Consider the following 23728-nt stretch of genomic DNA (forward strand, 5'->3'; position numbering starts at 1 on the left):
CATTCCAATGCAATAAACAAAGAAAAGGAACTACAATGCAATGAAATAGTGCTCAATAATGACAAAAATATGTGTCATCCGAGTTTTATTATTAAGAAAATTGGCAACGTGTGGTTTTAATTCCAAAAATAAATGTGTTAATCTCAATAAAAATAAAATGAAAATAAGTAGAATAGATAGAGTAAGGGTAGATTTGCAGGGAATATTGTAATTTCTGATAAATTGGTCTTCCTTTTATGCTAGGTGTGCGTTGCAAAGAAAGTAAATAAAAGGGGTTGTTGTTGATTGAAGAATATGAAGTAAAAATTAAACGTAAATAAATTCAATTTGTAAAAATCAGTCTCGGACTTCCACTTTGTCTCAATTTTCAAACGATCCTTGAATATGATTTTACTTCGGTTAAATGTCGGTTTGAGTCCGCAAGGTTCAACCCTTGTAACTCACTCTTCTCCTTCATGATTGATTTTCTCAAATCTATTTTAGAAATCTCAATCCTTGTTTGGATTAACCGTGACTATTGTTGTCAATTCAAAACAATTTAAAAGTGCTTGAAAAGCTTACTCGAATTATGCTTTCTCTATGAAAGTTGAACTCGCTCCCAATCTTCCTTTAGCTCGCAATCGCTAAGTGTGCTCGAAGGAATTCAAATCAATTGGTTCTATAATCCCAACAATAAACCTTAACAACGTTCAAGCCAAAATCTATTTTCGAAATGAAAGCGTTTTGATTTAAAGAAAGACTATCTGCCAATCTTGCCTTCAGAAAATTGAGAAATTTAACCCAGGAGGGTGTGAGGTACTTTTCAATTCTCACGTTAGGAATTGAGTCATCACTTCAACTTTCGGCTATGAAAAACTTAGCTAAGCATGATAGAAATCATGCTTAGCATTTTTTATAAAATAAAAATAAAACTTGAAAAGTAAAAGCGATATAAATTAAACAATGAAAAACTTTTATAAAAACTAGAGAAAAGAAAGAACAAGACAATCTTGGATATGAGAGATATGTTCAAACATATCCCAAAGGGGATATTTATGGTTCTTTAAGGATGAATACTCAACAAAGTAATAAAAGACAATTTTCAAAATTATTCAAATTAAATCCCCAAAATAAAGGAAATCTCGAAATTAAAGTTTGATTCGTGTTGAGTGTTCTATCCACACAGATTTTCCAGCTGACCCTTCTAGAAGATGTTGACTCGTCTCCACGTCAGCAAGCATGCCCCAAACCCACTAATCTAACCATGATTCTAGAAAAATAGAAAAAGCTGCATAATTTCATTTTTTTAGCTTAGTTTCTGAAACTCAATGCCCTGCATGAAAAATAAGAGAAAACACCCAACTTAGCAACATAAACCGAAAAATAAAGGAGTAATTAACAATGAAATAATAACTAAATTAAGCACTCATAAAAAATTCTACAATGCTAGACGAGCATCGATGAGAACTATTAACGATAAAAACCATTAATTTAATTTATAAAAATTTAAAATTCTAAAGGGCTCAACGTATAATTATAAATTAGTTAAAATTTTAAAGATAAATTATTTAAAATAAAGGGTAAACTACACTAGTGACGACCTAACTATCGTCCCTCTCATTTTGACCACTTTTTTTGAAATTTTATCAATCAGGTCAGGTCACTCAACTATTTAAATGCATTCAATTAAGCCACTTACCGTTAATATTAACGGAGAAGCTGATGTGGAAATTAAAATATTTGGTATAATTACACATTTGGTCATTGTTACTTGTATATTCTATCAATTTGGTCCTAATTTTAATAAATTAAAATAAACTTAACCCTTAAATCAAATAGTATCATTGTAATGACATGTGTCACCATCCAATTAGACAATTATATTTATTTTAATTTAATATATTTTTCTCACCAATCACAGGGTGACATGTGTCCCCCCCCCCCCGAGGAAAGAAAATTTTGGGTGCTTAAATGATGCCTAGGGAAATTAAACCTAGGGTTCGTGGGTTAAAGAAGCAAGGCTCAACCATTAAACCAAAGTAGTTATTTTATTTAAACTTGACTACATATATTATACATGTTGTATATTTGTGTAAACTTAAATTTTGAATATTTATATCTTAACTTAAATTCACATATTAAATTAATTTTACATCTTAACATTGAAAAATATTGGGTAAACTACATAAATGACCACATAACTATGGGTTAGGTCGCTAAATGACCACCATTTTTAAAATTGTGACAAATATACCACTGGACTATTTAAATGGGTTCAAAATAAACACACGACGTTAACATTTAACGGAGGTATTTACATGGTAGTTAAAAAAATTGGTACAATTAGGGTGCGGGTCCTTATAAAGTTACGTATTCGCGGCGCTGTCACCTTGCTTTGTTTCTTCCATTTGGTTCACCACTTGTATATGATTTGTTTCCTTGGATTTTCATTTAATCCAATTTGATCCTGATTTTGTTTTTAATTTTCCCTAATGCCTTAATTTGAGCATTAACTTTAAAATCTTTTATTCTAGTCATGTATTAATTTTGTAGATTAAATCCCCTAGATTTTATAATTAATCAATTTGATCACCAATATAAACTTTAATTCTTAATTTTTAATTAGGTCCTAATTTCAATTTAATTTAATAAATTTATTTCTCCAATCAAATTGTGACACATATCACAATCTTATGATTATAATTTGAATATTAACTATAATACATATATATATATATATCATTAATTATAATATAATATATATTATAATTTGAATATTAAATTATTTTTAATGATTTCATATATATATAATAATTAAAAAATAAATATGAAAACAATAAATTTATATTTTATTCGTTTGACAAATAACATTTTTCTCACATCTAGGTCATTATCTTTTGTATGTTTTACAGTTTAGTCACTCTCTTTACTCCTTCAAAGTCCTACCACTAGGGGTGTTCAAAACCTGGTACCCAAAATTTTTGGGTATAAAAAAATTAGACCCATGTCCCGACCCATTACATTCGGGTACCCGTAAAACTTGGGTACCCTATTTTTGGTTCAGGGTACCCGATTTATAATTTTTTTATTTTTTAAAGAATATATTATTTTTAAAAACATATATAGAAAAATTCTAAAATTTAAAATTTAAAGGTTTATAATATATAATTCACACATAAAGTTTAAAAAAAATCAAATTATATAATTGAAAAAATTTATTAAAAATTAAAACAAAAATTATAATTAAATTTCAAATGTTTCAAAGTTAAAATAAATATTTTAAAAAATAATTTAGAATGATAATGTGAAATAATATAAGAAATAAAGAATTGAAAATATTATGGTGGTAAAATCCAAGAAATTAGGAATTTAGAATGTTAGAGTGAAATAATTTGAGAATTATAAATAAAAATTTAATATAAAACAATATATATATATAATAAACTGGGTACTGGGTATGAGGGTACCTGGTTAAACAACATTTTGTTATATTAAATTGAAATTAAGATCTAATTAAAAATTAAGAATTAAAGTTAATCTTGGTGATCAAATTGATTAATTCTAAAATCTAGGATATTTAATCTACAAATTTAATACATGATTAGAATAAAAGATTTTAAAGTTAATGCTCAAATTAAGACATTAGACAAATTATAAACAAATCAGGATCAAATTAATTTAATGAAAATCCAAGGAAATAAATCATATACAAGTAGAGACCAAAATGGAAGAAAACAAAGTAGGGTGCAAGCGCCGCAAATACATAACTTTACAAGGACCCGCACCCTAATTATACTAATTTTTTAATCGTCACGTAAACACATCCGTTAAATGTTAACGTCGTGTGGCCACTTTGAACCCATTTAAATAGTCCAATGGGATATTTGTCGTAATTTTGAAAATGGTGGTCATTTTGCGACCTGACTCATAATTATGTGGTCATTTATGTAGTTTACCCAAATGTATTTTTAATCTTAACTTATTAAATATATTTTATTCTTTTAGTAATCTAAAAATACATTTTATTCTTATTTTTATTTAAAAATATATTTTAATCTTATCTTAAATTAAAAAATATATAATTTATTCTTATCATAACTTAAATATTTATATTTTTCTGATAATATTTTAATTTAAGATAAAAATATAATATATTTTGTATAGCTAAGATAAAAATAAAATATATATTTTGTAGTTAAAATAAAAATGTATTTTTAAGTTAAGATTAGAATAAAAGAAATGTTTTAAGTTAAAATGAGAATTAATTATATTTTATAATTTAAGGTAAGAATAGAATATATTTAATAATTTAAGTTAAGAAAATAATTTATGTAATAAGTTAAGATAAGAATAAAATATATTTTTGTTAATTTAAGATAAAGATCAAAATATATTTTTAAGTTAAAATAAAAATTTTAATACACGATTAAAATATATTTAATAAGTTAATAAAAAAATAAAATATATTTTTAATGTTAAGATGTAAAATTAATTTAATATGTGAATTTAAGTTAATATATATAAAATATTAAAAATTTAAGTTTACATTAATATACAACATAAATAACTTATATAGTCAGATTTAAATCCATTAGCTACTTTGGCTCAATGGTTGAGCCTTGTTTCTTCAACCTTTAAATCTGCAAACTATCTACTTTCACTTCCATGAGAAATACAGATATTTCGAAATTGGAGAACACCCTAGACACGAAAAGAATAATTTCAATTTTGGTTTTGGGTGTATATAACCGGGCAGTGACGGATCTAGAAATTTCAGAACGAGATCCAAAATTTTAATATCCATTTCTTCAAAATAACGGGTATGTAAATTTTTTATTTTTTTATTTTTCCTTAACATATTAAACTAAGTTTCACCTTTTTTTTGTTATATAATGAGGATGCACTTGACCACCTAAGGGCTTTCTGCATCTATCCTTGTAATCAGGGATGGACCGTGGGGTTCTAGAATGCGGTCGCATCCTCTAAAAATTTTAAATTCCCTTATATTTAAGGTTTTTTTCCTTCATATTTTATATTAATTATCTAATTTCGTACCCCTAAAATTTATAACTTCATACCCCCAACAAAGTTTAATATAACTTCTTAAGTTTGTACCCGGACATAAATTCATGCGTCCATCCCTATATATAATTAACCATTTTCTTCAGTTGTTAGGTAAATGAACCTATACTTCCTATTAGTTTATAATTGCTGCAAATAACAAAGTAAATATTGTAATATTTACTCAAATGATTGTTTCTGTTTGTTAGTATATTAACTGAAATTTAGATTATCAGTTACTGAAATTTAGTATATTAACAATATTGTAATATTGTAATATGCCACAAACATTTTTATTTTAGGATTTACGATATTTTCTACACTGTATTGAACTCGTCATGTTGAGATGACGAGTTTTAATAAAATCATATTTTTAATAAAATAATATTTTTATTCTAACTTTTTACTTCAATGTGATAAATTTTAATAAAAAATATATTTTATATGATCTCTTCAACTCGAGATGACGAGTTTGAATAAAAAATATTTTTTTTAACTCGTCGCCTTGATGCGACGAGTTTTATGAATACTATAAAAAATACGATAAATCTCAAAATAAACTTTTATTTGTCATATTTTCCTAAATAATTTATCTGTTTGTCCTATTGGACTAATAAAAATCATTATATTCAGTTACAACGACCTTTCAAGGCTTTATACAATTACTTTATCATTTTTTTATTTTCTTTTTCTTAATTTTTTTCAATGAGCAAAACTCTAAGTCTGCTTCTCATGTAAAAAATTTAGAGTGCATGTCCTGCTATCCACCATTAATTTTATAGGATTTTCTTACATAATGTAAAACTCTTTTAGTTTTACACAAATTTAGGATCGTTAGATGAGTGAAAATAGATGGATGAGATTAAAAGTAGAAAATGTGAATATATTTATTGGAAAAAATAAATCAATCTAAGTCATCTATTTCCACTCATCCAACGGTCCTAAATCTATATAAAACTATATATATATATATATATTTATATGGGTTAGGACCACATACACAATGTAAAACTCTTTAGTTTTACATAGATTTAAGACCGTTGGATAAGCAAAAATAGATGGCCTAGATTTATTCCTTGTTTTTTTTTTCTAAGTGAATATCTTCACATATCCTACTGTTAATCTGAATCATCTATTTTCACTCATCTAACTGTCCTAAATCTGTGTAAAATTAAAAGAGTTTTACATTATATATATATAATCGCCTAGGCCTGTAAATGAACTGAACGTTCAGCGAACCGTTCATGAATTTTGCGGTGGAAATTCGTTTATGTTCGTTTATTTATTAAATGAACGAACATGAACAAGATTTTGTGTTTGTTTAATTAAATGAACAAACATGAACAAAGGGCTCGTTCGTTCATTTACTTTCGTGAACGTTCGATTATATGTTCATGTATGTTCGTTCATTTATGTTCATTTATGTTCGAACAGAGAGTAAGTTGAATATGTTACGAAGATTATTGAAGTTGTTTGGATTTCAATAAGTTGTTTGGATTTCAAGAAGATTGTTTTGTTGAACAAATTAACTTTAAGACTTTATTATGTTCATATAGCTTATTTATGATTTATGTATGTTTTTTTCGTATTCGAACAAATTAACTCTAAAGTTGTAGGTTATATTAATGAATTTTAAGTTGTTATTCTTGTTGTTTACTTTTTTTACATTCGTTTGTTGTGCTCGAATAAGTTTTTTTTTGTGTTTGTGTTGTTCGTTTATGTTTGTTTATTATTTAAATGAACGAACATGAATAAAAAAATTTTGTTCGTTTATGTTCGTTTATTTATTAAATGAACGAACATGAGCATACCTCCGTTCGTGTGTGTTCGGTTCATTTACAGGCCTATAATCGCATGTTTTTGTTTTTATGTAAATTAATTATTTTATATAAAATTTATAGTTATGTATAAAATATTATATATTTTTATAAACTATAATATAATAACATCGTCAAAATTTATATAAATTATATATCAAATAATTTCTTAAATTTAATTAGTTGATAATCATATTTTTTAATTAGTCATTGATATTCAATCTATTAGTCGACTAATTCAAATCGGATATTTTAGAATTTTATTACGAGAACAATCCTCTCTATTTAATTTATTTCATTCACAATATTAAACTTTATTTTTTTGACTTTATTTAAAAATTACCAAAAGAATTAATGTTTATTTCGTAAAATCAACTTTTATTTTAATATTCATCGTGTTATTTTCTTTTGTTTTGATATATTTGTCGCGATCACATATAAACCGTGTCGAATATTGCATACGAAATCTATGAAGCACATTTTGACCGTTTCTTGTTGGCCCCTCTTTGTACGTGTGAAGGGGGGCTTTAAATATTTAACTTTTTGAAATACTATACCGGCACGAACCAAGTAATCTCAATCGTCAATGAATCATTGTTATTTCTTAAAGTTTTAAGTTTGAACATCAAAAGTATCAAGGGTGTAAGCGTTCAATGTAAAATGATTAAGAGTTATCTTTAAACAGATACGATCTTGTCGACATAAAAAATATTATGTCGTATTTATCAGGTTTTTCTTTTACATTATAATTAAATTGATTAATATTTAATATATTGTCAATAAATAATAACTTTATTAATATATAAACGAATATTTTATTATTCATTTTTGAACTTTTAGATATATTTTAAAAACATTTAATTCTATCTGAATATTAATAAAATTATATTTCTAACCTCCTAAAAATTGGGTTAGTAGTTTCGGGTATTAGACGTTGGGATTTGAGTATTAAATAAACTCAATTTAAATTATTTGGGTTAAGAATGAAGGAATTGGACTTGTAGGAAGCCCATTAAGTGTTAAAAATGGCATCTTTGTTTTGGGCTTAAAAGAAGAGGGATCAAGGGAGTAATTAGCCCCTTGTTTGAAAAAAAAATTGAATAATCATTCAGGAGGGATGATATAAACGGGGTAAAAATCTGAAATAAATCTCTTCTCTTTTTCTTCTCATTTGTCATCTTCTTCCTCTCTTCTATCCTCTCTTCTTCATCCTCAAATTTATTAAAGGTGAGAGCTTTTGGTGTAGGAAGGTTTTTCAGCATCTCTAAAGGTAAGAAATGACTCTTTGTGATGTTAAACAACCTTATAAAACTTAATAACCCTTTGGTAACCTTAAGGGAGCTTATGAGAGGCTTTGAAAAGCCATTTACGTGCCTAAACAAAGCACTCAAGATCATTGGTATCGGTACTATGAGAACAGTATCGATAATGTTCTTCGTATAAGATGAAATAAGGCAATTTTTTAGGGTGAGTATCGATACCCCTTCAAGGAGTATCGATACTCGGGGTCTGGTATCGATACCGAAAGGATAGTATCAATACCGGGGACACTTTGAGGATTCCAAAATACAATTTTGGTACCAATATTCATGGGGGTATCAATACCATAGGGAAAGTATCGGTACTTTCCATCAGAGTATCGATACTGACAATTAAATGAAACATCAAAGCTAAATTTAGTATCGATATCAAGACCAGTATCAATACCTTAAGGTCAGTATCGATACTGACTAACTCAGTATCAGTACTGGCGGACTATTTTTGTGTAGAAAACTTTGATAACTTTACAAGCTTAAAAAGGGGGTTATGAGTGCATCGAGGGTTCCTAAATAAGACTACAAGTAAGAATAATATTCGAAACCCTTATGAGCAACAACACTAAAATATTGTGGCATAAAATTAGCCTTTGGTTGACGCTCGGGAAACAACGAGGAAAGCCCGATTACTTGAGCGTATGTACTATTCGAATACGTGAGCAGAGACATCCGGATTCTCTTCCCTAGTGCTATGGTACTTTTGTATCAGTACGAATACACTTTTGTATCGGTGCTGAGGCACTTTAGTATTAGTGCTAAGGCAACTTCATTATTTCATGGTAATCCAAATTATGATCTTTATGATGATATGTTACATATCCTTATGTTGTGAATTATGTCTATTGCATTTCGTTGCATCGTGACTTAACTTGCTAAGCATTCGTAGCTAATGGATGCATGTAGTATAGTGAAGTCGTTTATGTGGCACTAAACTCGTATCTCAGCGTTTGGAATTGCTTTCTGTTTCAATTTTTTCTGTTTCAATGTTAAATTTTCTTTATCACGTAATTCACTTACTTATCAATTAATTAAATAAAATGGACTAAAAATAATAATACTACATTTGTGTTGTATCCATAGTTTCATTTATATATAAATATTAATTAAAATTTCTTTTATCGTTCATTTTTATCAATAAAGTATCATTTAATACTTTATTTGTAATAGATAATGACTATAGGTCTGGACCAGTTAAATAAAACATCATTTAATTGAATTAAATAGGAATTTGAGAGATTCAGTACTTTAAAGAATACATAGAGGAAGTACGAATAAAGCCCCAAGGTTATTATTTTTAGGCTTAATTAAAAAAATAGTTACTCAACTTATATCGTTTTTTTAAATATGTGTCCAAATTTTTTTAGATTTATTTAGGTGTCTAAAGTTATAAACGTTACTATTTTAGGTATTCGGACCGTAACGACTGTTAAATTTCTATGTTAAGTGACAAGTCAAGTTATGGTAATTTTGAAAAATTTTATAAAAAAATTAAAAAAAACTATTATATTTATAAAAAAACCTTAATTTCTATTAAATTACAAAAGGCTTCAAATCCCTAAAAATCCTAAAATCTCTATTACTAACCCGTCGATGTCGTATTTTCCGGACATGGTCGCCGCCGCCGATGTCATCCTTGTCATCTTCCTAATCATATGTCATCATCATTGCCTCCGATTGATCATTTGGATTGCATGAGGTCGTGATTTGTAGCTTTGGATTCGTCGGGTTACACACGTCTAGGGATAGACCTAGGGGGAGCAAGTAGGGGCGGTCGCCCCCTAAAAATCTAAAATTATTATAAATTTTAGAAATTTTCTATGTATTTTCTATTGAAAATCTGTTTTGACCCACCCCAAAATTTTATAAGTTCAAGTTCGTCCCCTAAAATTTTATAAGTTCAAATTCGCCCCCTCTAACATAAAATCATGTGTCTGTCCCTTCACACGTCGATTGGTTATCGGTTGGTTATTGTTCTGGTGGCTTTTCATGAGGTTATTGATCATCGAGTGGAGGTGAGGTCAGGTGTAGATTCATCAACGGAAAAGGACAGTGAGCGACATGGGCTGAGGGGTTAAAATTAGAGTTTTCAAAATTTTAAGTTTTTTAAGGTTTTCAAATTTTTTGGGTTTTTAATATAATTTTTATTTTTTAATTTTAAATAAAAATTTTAAAATTATCAGAACGTGTCATGTATCCTTTAAGGGAAGAACTTAACAGTCGTTACGATCGAGCGACCTAAAGTGGTAACGTTTGTAATGTTAGACACTTGGATGAATCAAAAAAAAAGTTTGGACATCTATTTAGAAAAAAATAGTATAGTTTGGGCACTAATTTTCTAATTAAGCCTTATTCTTAAAGGTCTCGAGTTCGACCATCAAAACTAGAGAATATTTGAGCGTTCATCATCAAATAATTAAAATTTTTTAAAACATAAACTATCACTTATAAAGATACTAGATTAATAATATATACACACTCACATATACAAAGATATGTAATCAAATAATGGTATAATATCAATTGAATATTAACTCAATTGATATTATTATTAGTTTTTACATACAAAAATACCCAAAATAAGATATGGAATCCAAATAGTCATCCCATACAAGGGAGTTGAAGTTGGGAAGCACATCGAGTTGGAAAGTGGCCAACCCATCTCCATTTCTTATTAATTCCGGCATAATTAATGATCATCATGATTAGCCTGATGAATTTATTTTTCCTTTCTCAATCTGAAAAAACCCAGCACCAAATCCAAATTCAACAAAAGGTGAAAGGTGGCGAAAGAAAAAAGCTACAAAAAAAGGGACACACAAGAGAATTACCCCAGTTCTTTTGTTTTAATAGATAATTAAATAAGAAAAAGAGAGAGGGTCTTCTACGGCTGGCTTCTACTGCCTTTTTCTTTCTTATAACTCAGCTTTTCGAAGGGTTCGTTGTAGAATTTGGGATTTGGAAGCTCTCCATTCAAGGTACCATACATGTTATATGTAGGATTTCTGTTAAAATTATTTTTTGGGGTTCTTATGAAGTATATTTGTGAGTTAAGGTTTTGGGTTTTCGTTAATCATGTAGTTCATGGTGAAGCTTCCTTTTGGATGTGTGTTGATTATGTTCTTGGAGAAGCGGAAGATTTTGCATTTAGGGTTTGGTTATGAAGATTTACTTGTTTCTTCTTTGTACCCTTTGTTCATAAGATTTTGTATTTGTTACTTTTGATATGTTGCTGGTAGTGATAAGAACTTCAGGCCTGTTATTGGTAAAAACTGGGGATTCCGAATTCCTGGGATTCGTTCTAAATCATCAAGCTAATTCCTTATTGTTGTGTTCGTGAAAGTTTCCGAGTTTCAATATTTATTCTTCAAGAGACTTTCAGATCGAATTCATTAAGGCATGAAAAGTTCCTTGCCATTATTCTTATCAGGGAATTTAATCCGATTTCATGGTTGAGGATATGAATTCTCGAGTCTGCATGAAATACTCTTTGCCGGAAAACATCGGTATCGTTCGTAGCATAAACATTCTTATGCATGCTTTAATGCTTGCAGATAGGAGATCGACCGCACTGCTGATATCTCGTTAATTCTACTTCTTCCGATGCTTAGTCCGACACACTAATGCCGTCAGTATGGGAAAGAAGGGAAGTTGGTTTTCTGCAATTAAAAGATTTTTCTTACCATGCTCCAAGGAAAAGCTAAATAATGTAAGTTGTTATTTTAGCAGTGGTGCATACAGACTTCAACACTTCATCTGTGTTTTTGTAGATTGATTTTAATGTTTTCGATCTCATGGCATTAGCAAACTCTACCTCATATCCGGTGCATACGGAGCAGCACCGTAAATTAGTTCTTCTGTCCGTTTAGTACTCATGGTTTAGCGTTCTTGGCTTGGAAAGCATGAATTTTCACTAAATGTTACTGATAGGATGTTTACCATGGTTAAATCATTTCAGGAATCAGATAAAAGAAGTAATAAGAAAAAGAAGAAAGGCCTTGGAAAATTAAGGCGTGGAGAAAACAACGCATTCCTTCCACTCTTCAGAAAGCCCAGCAGTATCGAGAAAATCTTGGGGGAGGCTGAACGAGAGCATAACCTGATATTCAGGCCTTCCTCACCTCCGGAGCAGCCCATTGTGCCTCGTAGACCTGCATCTCCACAGGTTCATTCTTCAAGGGGTGCTTCTTCGAGGGGTTCTTCAAAATCTGTTTCACCTCCACGAGTTGCTTCTCCATCTCCACCTCATCCTCCACCCCCACGAGCTGGTTCTCCACAAGTTGCTTCTCCGAGAGGTGTTACTACAAAAGCTTCTCCTCCTAGGATTGTTGATCCTGAACCAGAACCAACTTTAAGGAACCAACACGCTTCAGCAACCCAAATTCAAGCAGCCTATAGAGGTTATAAGGTAACTCTTATATTACTCTAATTAACATATTATTGATATCCGTAAATGACCATTGTTCCCACTGGAATTATGGAAACAATATGCTACAGTGGTCCGTGCTATCCTGTTGTGTTATGCACAGTAGATGCCTTTAGATTGACATGTTCCGAATCGGTATTTGATTTCCAACTAGATTTTCTTGAAACTTATAATACAGGCAAGACGAAGTTTTAGATCTTTGAAAGCACTAGTGAGGCTTCAAGGAGTTGTGAGAGGTCAGAATGCAAGACGGCAAACTACGAATGCCATGAAACAGATGCAGCTTTTGGTGCGAGTTCAGTCTCAGATTCAGTCACGCAGGATCCAGTTGTTCGAAAACCAAGCACAGGACCGGTTTAAGAACGATAAGGAAGCTGAGAGTACCTTGGGCAAATGGATAAGCCAGGCAGTAAGTTGTTGGTTATTGAATGTCATATTTCTTTTAAGTTGCTATCACAATCAACACAATTCTTTACCTATGAGTTCTGGTTCTTGTAAGAGCTAATCAAAATATTCATGTTCAATTTCGATGTGTTTGCTCTCTTTATTGCCGTTCAATGCCTAACTTAGTTGAATGTCTGATCAGTCTGAGGCAGGCAACAAAAACTGGGACTATAGCGTTATAACAAAAGAAGAAAGGGAAGCAAGACAACAGAGGAAAGAGGAGGCAGCTATCAAGATGAGAAGGGCCATGTCATATGCATATTCTAACCAGGTAGTTGTATTTTTACCAGCCTACATTGGTTTATCTGTATCATATTGTTCAATCTATGACTATATTGCTTTGAGTCGGGTTTTTCTTAGTGTCCAAATCTTCTGCCAACATTGGTACTGAATCATATCCAAATATCATGGAAGATTTTATTTACTGCCAATTTCTATTCATACAGCTATGGAGAGGTATTCCGGAAACAGCTCGCACCGCTGTTTCCAGCCTGCCCAGCGGGTCTCAATGGTGGTGGAGCCGGTTAGATCGTCGTCTACCTCTCCTCAGTGCTCATGAAAGCAAAAGCATGAAGAGTTTCCAAACACCACCAAGGCAAAATTCCGAATGGAAGCCTAGTTCAAGACCACAGTCAAGCAGCAGCAAGCAAAGGCAGTTCACCAGTGACAACTTTATTGAAACTCCCACACCAAAATCCACAAGGTCCACCGTTGTCCCTGCAACAAAACAGATGCAAACTCCATCTTCGAGTTCTGGTAAACGACTGTATCCAAGATCAAGCAGAGCTGCTTCACCATTCAACACAAACATTAAGGACGACGACAGCCTTATCAGCTGCCCACAATTTTCGGTTCCGAACTACATGAATCCAACAATTTCAACAAAAGCCAAAGTGAGACCTAGCAGCAATCCAAGAGAGAGGTACGTTGGAACTCCCCGAAGCGAGTCAAACCGGAGGCTTTCATACCCATTTGCACAAGGGGTCGGATCTTTCAGGTCAAACAAAGGTTCTGTGAGCAATATGAGTGTTGATTCAACACTTTCTACGCCTACCAATGCATCCGATGGAAGAAAGCCATTTAACAGATTTGTGTGATTTTTTCCCACTTTTCCCAATGATTATTGACCTTAAATTACTTATTGTGGTGTTCTTAATTGAGTGTATTATGTATATGTTTTTTCGAAATTTTAATTTTAAACTATAGGAAACAATGGTTTGGGTGTTCCAGGAATTTGGGTTTGATTATTATTAATTGCAACAGTGTTTTGAAGATCTGATACGTTTGCCGTAGAACTGCAGTCATATTCTTCAAAATTAAAATTCCATTGCCTTCCATCTTCAAGAAAACCTCAGAATACCCATTCAATTTGGTTGATAAAAACATCCGTTTTCCTTTAAAAGAACCCTAAACCCAAGCCCAAAAATCCAAATTCAACTAAAATTGGACACCTTTAAACGAAAACAACGAGGACCCAAGATAGATTACCCGTTTCGTAGTCATAAAAATATGAAAAACTTGAACTTCGTTTTGAAATGGAAACTAAATAGATGTATCGATTTGTTCGAGGCCACGATCAAAACGAAATTCAAAATTGACGGGCACGGAGAATCGCTAAATATTAATGCCAACCTTCAATGCAAATCACGCCATTTTATAAAAGGTACGACGCCTTTGCTCTGCAAATTGGCTTTCTTAAATTGAACGGAAAACGAATAAGAATCAAAGAAATGAAAGGGATGTTGCGACTTGTTCGAGGCCACAATCAAAACGAAAAATCGAAATCTGATGGGCACGGAGAATCGCTTAATGCTGTTGCCAACCTTCAATGCAAATCACGCCATTTTACAAAAAGATTTGACGCCTTTGCTCTGCAAATTGGCTTCCTTTAACTGAATGAGAAAGAAAATAAAGACTAAATAGCTGGTTGAGAAAATTAAGTAAAGAAAAAATTAAACTTGAATAAGGATGGAGAATATGAAAACCCCTTGAGAGACTGCAGGAGAATAGAGATGAAAGGGGGTTTATATAGGGGTATGGAAAGCTATGAACCAAAACCCTAGCCCTTATAATCGGAGAGATTGAATTATAACGAAATGACTAAACTACCCTTGCCCAATTTTTTTTATTTACCTTTTTCTCGAGGTAATTGTAATATAATATTTTTTTTGAAACATTTTATATAAAAATATAATATTATTCTAAATTAATTCTTAAGTTTTAAAAGATTTTATTAACGGTAAAATTATCAATATTATTCTATTTAGATCTTTTTGTTAATATATCATTAATTAGTTTAATTAATTAATTTAATTAGCTGACTCTTATTCCCATATGTAATGAAATGTGATAAGGGGAGATAGGATAGTAGACTACCCCCAACGCCAGGTTTAATTAATGTATCATTGATTCTACTAATTAAAAATTTTAAATTACCTTTTAAGATCTTTAGAATTAAACTTATGATCTTTTAAAAAGTTTCTAAGACCTTCAAAAATATATCGAATTTTTTTAGATCACGAGTTCAATTCCTAAATCTTCAAAATTCGATAAAAGTAATAGCATGTTAATGAAATGATATAATATTCATTGAGATGGGTTCGGGTTAACACGTTTTAATTTTTAATATATTATATATTAATCTTTAGATTATGATTATATTTTAAATTGACTTTTTAAACTTTAAAATATTTTTATCGATCCTTAAATTATAAACATCATTCAATTACGTTAAGGGTAAATGTGACAGTATTCACTAAACTTTGATTTGTATATTGATTTGATCACCAAACTTTAAAAATATCATTGGTCATTAAATCGTTAACATACGTACGACTGACATGATTGTTTAATGTTAACATCAAAGTAAAAATAAGATTATAGAAAAATACAACTTAAAATATTATAAATAACATAATATTTTAAGTTACGTGCAACCTAACAACTTAAAATGTTACGCTTTCTTACTTTTTTTTTATGTGCAAACCTTCTTCGTAGCATTTTAGGTTGCAACTGAAAATATTATATTTTTATAATATATTTAGTTGAACAAAAAAGTGTTAAAAACATAACATTTTAAGTTACATGTAACCTAAAATATAATGTTATTTATAATATTTTAAATCACGCCTTTTATTAACCTTATATTATGATATCTCACCCTAGAACTCTCGATAATATTTCACCTTATCGTCTTTTCATATAAATTTTTTATTCATTTTCAAATATCATAAAATATCAGTTTTCAACATCATCCTTTACCACTTTAATTTTTTAAAAACATATTCAAAACTTACAAAATTGTATTAAAAAGAAACTATTGTTTTATGATTTGAGAATTTTTTAAATATGTGGGTTTTTGAAATATTTATTTAAAAATTCGAATGATGATAAACATTCTTTCAAGACATATAACTTATATCAAAACTAACTTCATCGAACAACCATCAAAATTTTAAATTATTAATTTTAAATGAATTTCGTATAAAGTCAATCCAAAAAAAAGATTAATGACATATTGTTGACACTAATTTTCCATCAAAATCGTAACTTCCTTCTCACTCCACGTCAGTTGGATTTCTCGGCGCAACAATCACACCAACAAACGTGCAACAACCGAACAAGGAGTCTAGTTACATTAAGATTCTATTTTTTTAGTATAAATAACTCATGTAACAAGAAAAAAGAGGGAAAATATATGGGGAACAAAAAATCAGATTCATTCTAAGGAAAAATACAAAAACATTTCGAGGGAGCAAACCGAAAAATACAGAGATATTCGAGCGAAAAAAATACGAAAAAGAAATTGAGAACCAAACCAAAAAAGGAAGAGCTTACCTTCGGATTTTCGACGACCGCAACTCTGGTGGTCAGATAATAAATACGAACGATCAACTAAAGGAGAAGTTTGAGGAGAATAACATACCTCGGAACAGAAACGATCTAAAGGCGGAATAATCATATCGGAACAGTGAATACTTGAAAGGTTCTTGTTTTTTTTTTTCGATGAGTTGAAGGCCGCATTTCACAAAATCGAGACCATATCCGAGCTACTGGAGTTAAACCGATCCTCCCCTTTTAATTTGACGCCAAATGACCACGGGAGACTAGCGGTGGGTGGTGGTCCTCCTTTCCCGGCTAGGTGATCGACCACTCTTTTCCTCTCTGTTAACTTTCTGAAAGTTAAAACACGTTTCAAGTGTTTTTAGCTTTTGCATTTGTACACACATGTATTAATATTGGTCATACTACTCATGTAATCATTTTAATCTTGGATTAAGCTTGATTTGGCCTCCTACCTTTTTATTCTTTATTTTTCAGCCCATTTTAATTTCGATTTAATCCTTTAATTTTGATTCATTTCAATTTGATCATCTATGTTTTGTTTTGGTTTATTTTATCATTACTATTTTATTTATTTATTTATCATTTATTTCTCCATGTTGTTTTTATTTTATTTCTTTTAAACTTTAACCTTTTGTGATTTCTTTAATATTTTTTAAATTAACTTTTTATTTTTTCCCTTTATATTTTTTTTGGTTTTCTTCAATTTATTTTTATTTTTTTCTTTTTTCTTTTTTATTTATTATTTATTTTCTTTGACTTGTTCTTTCTTTTTTTATTTTCTTTTTTTAAAACTTATTTAATTTTTTTTATTTTTTCTCTTGATTTATTATTTTTTTTATTTTTTTCCTTTGATTTATTTAATATTTATTTATTATTATTATTTATCTAACATTTTCGACCCTTTTTTAGAAGAATTTCAACTAATCAAAGGTAAGCAATTCGAATCGAATGTTTTAAATTTCAATTTAAATTTAATTTTTCGCAATTAAAGACAACCAATAAATTAATTGGTACCGAAAATGTGGTTCAAGGGTGTTAATCATTCCTTGACCGTAACCGACTCACGAACCCGACACGTTTCTGGTACAACGCAGATCAGGTAAGATGGTGTCCGACCCACCTAAATTCGTTTTAAAATAGTCGGTGGCGACTCTAACCCAATCAATCCAAGTTGAAGCACAATTCCTGGCCCACCCGAAAGACGGTTCCGACAGCTTGGCGACTCCTCTGGGGACAGGTAAGTGAGTCAGGCCGAAATTAATTTCCGGTTTTCTTTTTGAGCGAAAATTGCAAATTTTAATTTATTTATTCGATTCCAATTATTTATATTTGATTATTTTTTTCAAATAAATAGTTGTACTGGCGTTTTTTAATGATTTCAGATTTTTCAAAATTTTCATCTCATGCTCTATACCCGAGCTCCAAACCATATTTAAGTGGGGGGTAAAAGCAACGTCTTCGTGTGAATTTATTCACCGTACGGGCCTAGCAAGTAGCCTTCGGGATTTATATACCTTATGCTTTCGTGTGAATTTATTCTCCGTATTGGCAAAAGGGAATGTTTCCTCTCGAGTTTAACTTAGTCCACATAAGCTTCTAATGAGCTTAGGACTAAGGGTCTGGCAAGCCCAAGGGGGCACCAGCAAGGAGAACTCGGGTATCATTTTTAAAACCCAAACCGGGAGAGTACAGAGAATTAGAGCTCACCTCAAAACCTCATTTCAAACCCTAGGCTGCTTTGATTTTATTTCTTGATTTATTTCATGTTCAAAGCATGTGAACTAGAAATATATGCGGTTAGGACTTGTTCGAAATCAACTTACGGGATAGATATCATGTCCGGGTATGAATAATAAGCATGTGGGGTAGGATTTTTCATTTTCATTATTGTTTTGATTTGCCTCACTAACTCTTTTCATTTTTGTTCTCTTTCATTTTATTTTCATCATTTGCATCATTTAAAAAAGGTGTTGATCCACCAAAAACGTGCTTGTTAAACATAAATAATTTGCATTAATGGACAAAGGGGTTATAATACAAGATATGGAAAACTCAAAAGTCCCAGCTATGGTCAGAGAATACTCAAGATGGACCGAGATGAGCTGATAAAGGTTGCAGGGGCAAGACGGTCCTTTCAAAAACTACGAGAAGAAGATGGTGAAACCTAGCTAAGCTGGAAACCATTATTGAAGAATTCAAGAAACAAGCTCGGCAGAGAGTGAAAGTCGGAGATGTAGTCCTTCGAGACCTCTTTTTTGGGGCAATCAGCTTGCCACTTGCACAGTTTAGCCAAAGAAGCTGGAACGGTTCTGTAACACCCCAATTTAGGGGCTAAAATTAAGAAAATATAATGTGGTGGATCTAATTTGGTATTTTAAAAGAAATAGTGGGTTAAATTGCAAAATTTTAAAGTTGACAGACCGTTTTATGAAGTGCAGGAAGTTCAGTAGCTAAACTCTTGGTTTAACTATTTTTAATTATGAGATGATATAAACCCCCAATTTCCCGTATATTTCTAGAAAGTTTTCCAATTTTCCCTCTCCCGTCAACACCTCTTTCAACTCCGATCTACTCGCCGTTCGACCTCTGATCGACGAGCCGAAACCACCATCGTGTTCGTTGTCGAGCGAGGAACAAAACCCCTTAAAGCTTTTGTCGTGAATCGTCGCCATTCGTCGTTAATTTCAGTCGGAAGTATCGTCGGTAATAACTCCATTTCAATTGGTTTTTCGTCGATTCACGACGATCCGAGCATCCATTTACGACACCTCCCGTACCATCGTGTTCCTTGCATCGTTCCGAGTTTACCAGTGTCATCCTTGGTCTCCGTCGACGGCGGCGCGTGAGGAGGTAAAGCGGTCAAAGTTTCTGATTTGTTGAAATCGAGCTCTCCGTCGTTCAAAATTATGAACTGAGCTTTGTAAGTATCTCGAAATCGCTCAAAATAATTTTTAGGAATTTTTCTGGGAATTTAGCACTGTTCACGCGCCGCCACTGCGCGTGGGGAAGGAAAAAGTGACTGGTTTGATCGGTTTTGAAACTGTTTTGACCGGTCACAACCCGACCCGACCCGTTGACCGTTGACCGGCGTTGACCACTGTTGACCAAAACTTTGACAGGTTTTGACCGGGTATTAAACGACCTTTGACTTTGACCGAGTATATATATCCTGACATTTTTCGACGTTCCAAATCCGATTCCGCAGTCCGTTTTTTGAAATTCGGACCCGAAGACCTCGATATTGGCAGTCAAACCCGTTGACTTTGATTTTGACCAAAAATTCCAAATTTCCAAAAAGTCATATTTTATGCTTTCGACGTCCTGAATCCGAATCCGAAGTTCGTTTCACCAAATTCGAAACCGAAGTTGAATTCAAGATCGAGGGGGTACAAATGGAATTTATTGGTCGATCAGTATTGCACGAAAATCGAGGTAATACTTTACTACCTCTTTATGCTTTATAGAATATGTTGGTATTGGTAAATGCATGAATGGAAATGTTTGGTCTCATATGTGTAATTAATGAAGATCTACACTAGATACGAATACGGTAGAAAGTAGGTAACTGAATATGACTCAGATGATTATTATAAGAAATTGAAGGACAGTTGGAATTAAATTACAAGTTCTGGAATTAAGTGATAAAAGAATCAGCCATAGATATGTAGATTATAATTTATCTCATTAAAGGTACTTAGATGATAAATTATGAGAATATTTCGATTAGGTAAAATTACGAAATTACCCTTATGTTGGAAAATGACAAGAATTATCCCTGGAAGTGGTTAATAAATCTGAAAAGAATTACTGATCTACTAAAACTATTGATGTGCATAAGAAATGTTAGTTTTACTTGGAAATTATGGATAACCAGTTTTTAACCCCAAGAAGGTTTATGCTAGATACTAGAAGTCTTTTAAGGAATCATTTCAAGATCAAAGAATGTTCGAGGAAGGAATTAATCATAGGATCTCTATATTATATTATTTTCGTTAAGAGCTTATATCGAAATTATCTGGTTAAGAAATTATGAAAATGCCATTGAGAGGTAAAATAGTCAGAGTTGACCCTGAAGGAGAAAGTACTTTGAGGATTTGTACTTAACTCGATTAAGTACGAATTTAATTATTAAGATCCTGTCTTTGTAAAGAAAAATTCAAGATTTTCGTTTGTAAAATCCGAGAAGGCACTTGACCCGAAAATATCTGAGTTATGAGTAAATACTTAAAGAACAATTTATCGGAGGGTTCTCTTTTATCAGAATTGTTCGAAATGACTGGAATAGATGATAAATTGGAATTAAATAATAAGACCGGATGGAGGGAAAAGATTGAAATTCCGTAAATCTATAAAATGACCAAAATATCCCTGTCATGGAAATAACCCAAGAGTATCACCAAGCTCAGGAATGATTGGATATCCTCGAGCTTTGAAATGAATGGAATAAAATTGAGCATCAAAATGACCAAAATATCCTTATGGCCTATATTAAGTAAATATCTTGGATTAATTAAGGAATCCAAATAAGCATAGGTGTTGGACTACCTTTAGAAGTTATGGAACAGAGCTTAAGTGAGTTCATCAATCTTAATGATATGTCAGTACCTGAACGGCATAGATGTTACTTGAATGTTTGTTCGCCTTCTCAAGTTTGGTTCGATGATAATTTTGGAAGTACTCAGCCCAGCCCAACTCTATATCGCCTTCGGTACTAAGAAATATATATATTATTCATTAGACAAATAAACCTCGAAGACCAAATTGAATTAAACGGAAGTACAGTATGTATAAGAATTTCAGAAACGTCTGGATTACCCTAGAAAAACCCCGAAGTATATGAAATAGACTTGAATGCTAAAATGAACTAAGTAACCTCAAAGACTGAGGATTAAGTAAGAGATTGGAATAAGTTTGGAAACTCAGATGAACTTATATGATGTATCATCCCTATGGATTATGAACCACAAATCAAGTACATCATCATTTAATGGTATAGTTGAAACATGGAAATGAAATAAAGACATTAGAATATTTGTTTGTCTCCTTAAGATTTATTCAGTGATGACTCAGAAGATGATCTGTGGATAAGAATATTTGGTATTAAAGAGTAAATACCCTGGAAGGTTAATGAATTGACAAGTTGGTAAGTATTGGTTCTGGGAGCTATTCATCTGGAGTTGTTCGATAATCGGATTAATCGTCATAGATTGTAAAGATTCTGAATACCTTCAAATTTCGTAGAGATTCAGAAAAGTATTCGAATAAGATAATCTCGATAAATCATATCCTGAATAACTGATGATTCTGTCAGTTAATGAACTTTTTCAAATAGTTTTTCTAACTTCCGACATTCTATCGGTAAACTGAAGATTTGTGTCTCTCTACCCGATAAGATTATCCAATATCTCTGAATAATATCTGTAAACTCTGGTGTGTTCCCTAATCATATAAATATTTTATCCGATTTCCAACTTGAATTCTGTTATGATATATGACCTGAATTCTGTTCTGATTTCTGATCTGGATTCTGTTCTGATATATGTTCTGAATTCTGTTTTGATTTCTAATATCTTTGTTTAATGACGGAAAAATGTTTTAATTGGGGGGTATTGTTGAAGGAAGTATTTCCGCAGGTTCCTCGGCTTTGTGCTCAGGGCCTTATATGATGTGTTGGGTTGGGTGTATGGTTTTGGGGAACCTACACATTCTGATGTGATGGGATAGGGGTATATATATATATATGTTTTAAAAGATCTGTATATTTTTATTGGTTTTACGGGAATACACTAGATAACCTATTTTGATCTCCTGAACTCAGTCATCCGAAATATTTCTCTGAACTGAAAGCTCATTGTCTGTTACCACCTGAAATATCAGTAGGATCTCTGCTCAGCATAAAAATCTATAAATGTTCGAAAACAATAAGGAAAAATATATTTATTTGTATCTGCACGTTCATCAGCATCATCTGGTAGTTCTGTATTAGTGAGCTTTCCAAAGCTCACTCTATTACTCACCTTTTCTGGTTAAAAGAATTGTACCAGTGCATCTATCGACTTCAGTAAAGGAGTTCTTTTGGCGTTGTTGCAGAGTATGGTACATGTGATTAGGGGGCATGTAATTGTATTTTGTTTTAAATATGAGTCTGAAAATCTATTTTATTTCTGAATACTGATAAATGATTTTATGAGTTTACATGTTCTGATAAAAAGTTTTAAATTTTTCGTTATTTTTACAGTGGGTCGCTTCGGTGGCCCTAACGTGACTTCCCGGATCGGATCGGGTTACCCGCATCGGTCTGGGGGGTTACAGGTTTGACATGATATTCAACCGGTGACCAAAAAGACGGAAGATGAATCAACTTGTCAGAGGCTATTCGAGATCTATACTATCAAAATGTTTTTTGTCTCTCCAGACGTAACACTTTTGTCCCCAATAAGGATTGTTCATAATAACAGACACATTTTTGGATCAATGTCTCAAACATTGCATGCATTATGTATCTAGACATATTTTGAATTTTTTTATTTTTCTTTACATTCACATTAACTAACAGAAGCATGTCTCATCAAAAAGGAACACATACTGGATACACCACCTCAAGCATTAGACACACCTCATCTGCATAACACCCGTTTGAAAAAGAAAAGACGAATGGAGGCCAGAATTGCTCAAATCAAGGAAAGCATGGCAAAACTACAGAAATAGCTGCAGGATAAGATGACTCAGAACAGTCAAAGTACTCTGGAGTCCATCAAGAAGAACCAGGAGTCCTTGGTCGATCAAATTGTGGCCAAGTTATCGGGTCTCCAATAAGTCAGTATACCAGGGGTAGGTTTATC

At 31.6% G+C, this 23728-nt stretch overlaps 1 protein-coding gene and 2 non-coding genes across 4 annotated transcripts; 1 reads left to right on the forward strand and 2 right to left on the reverse strand.

The window, feature by feature from the left end:
- Nucleotides 1–11032: 11032 nt before the first annotated feature.
- LOC120206761 (protein IQ-DOMAIN 14-like) lies at nt 11033–14204 on the forward strand. 2 transcript variants are annotated; one of them, XM_039206352.1, is made up of 6 exons: nt 11033–11148; nt 11725–11879; nt 12129–12578; nt 12775–13005; nt 13183–13314; nt 13487–14204. In XM_039206352.1, the coding sequence occupies exons 2-6, from the start codon at nt 11805–11807 to the stop codon at nt 14135–14137; spliced, it is 1539 nt and encodes a 512-aa protein (XP_039062283.1). In that variant the 5' UTR covers nt 11033–11148; nt 11725–11804; the 3' UTR covers nt 14138–14204. The 2 variants fall into 2 exon arrangements, with proteins under 2 accessions (XP_039062283.1, XP_039062284.1); XM_039206353.1 differs by having other exon boundaries at nt 13183–13311.
- Nucleotides 14205–14589: 385 nt separating this feature from the next.
- LOC120206783 lies at nt 14590–14720 on the reverse strand. Its single transcript, XR_005524143.1, has one exon. It is a non-coding gene; the product is annotated as a small nucleolar RNA snoR86 (small nucleolar RNA).
- Nucleotides 14721–14778: 58 nt separating this feature from the next.
- On the reverse strand, nt 14779–14912 carry LOC120206782. Its single transcript, XR_005524142.1, has one exon. It is a non-coding gene; the product is annotated as a small nucleolar RNA snoR86 (small nucleolar RNA).
- Nucleotides 14913–23728: the final 8816 nt, after the last annotated feature.

The sequence above is a fragment of the Hibiscus syriacus genome, unplaced genomic scaffold (genome assembly GCF_006381635.1).
Source record: "Hibiscus syriacus cultivar Baekdansim isolate YM2019G1 unplaced genomic scaffold, ASM638163v2 tig00013960_pilon, whole genome shotgun sequence".
In the NCBI taxonomy this organism is placed as follows: domain Eukaryota; kingdom Viridiplantae; phylum Streptophyta; class Magnoliopsida; order Malvales; family Malvaceae; genus Hibiscus; species Hibiscus syriacus.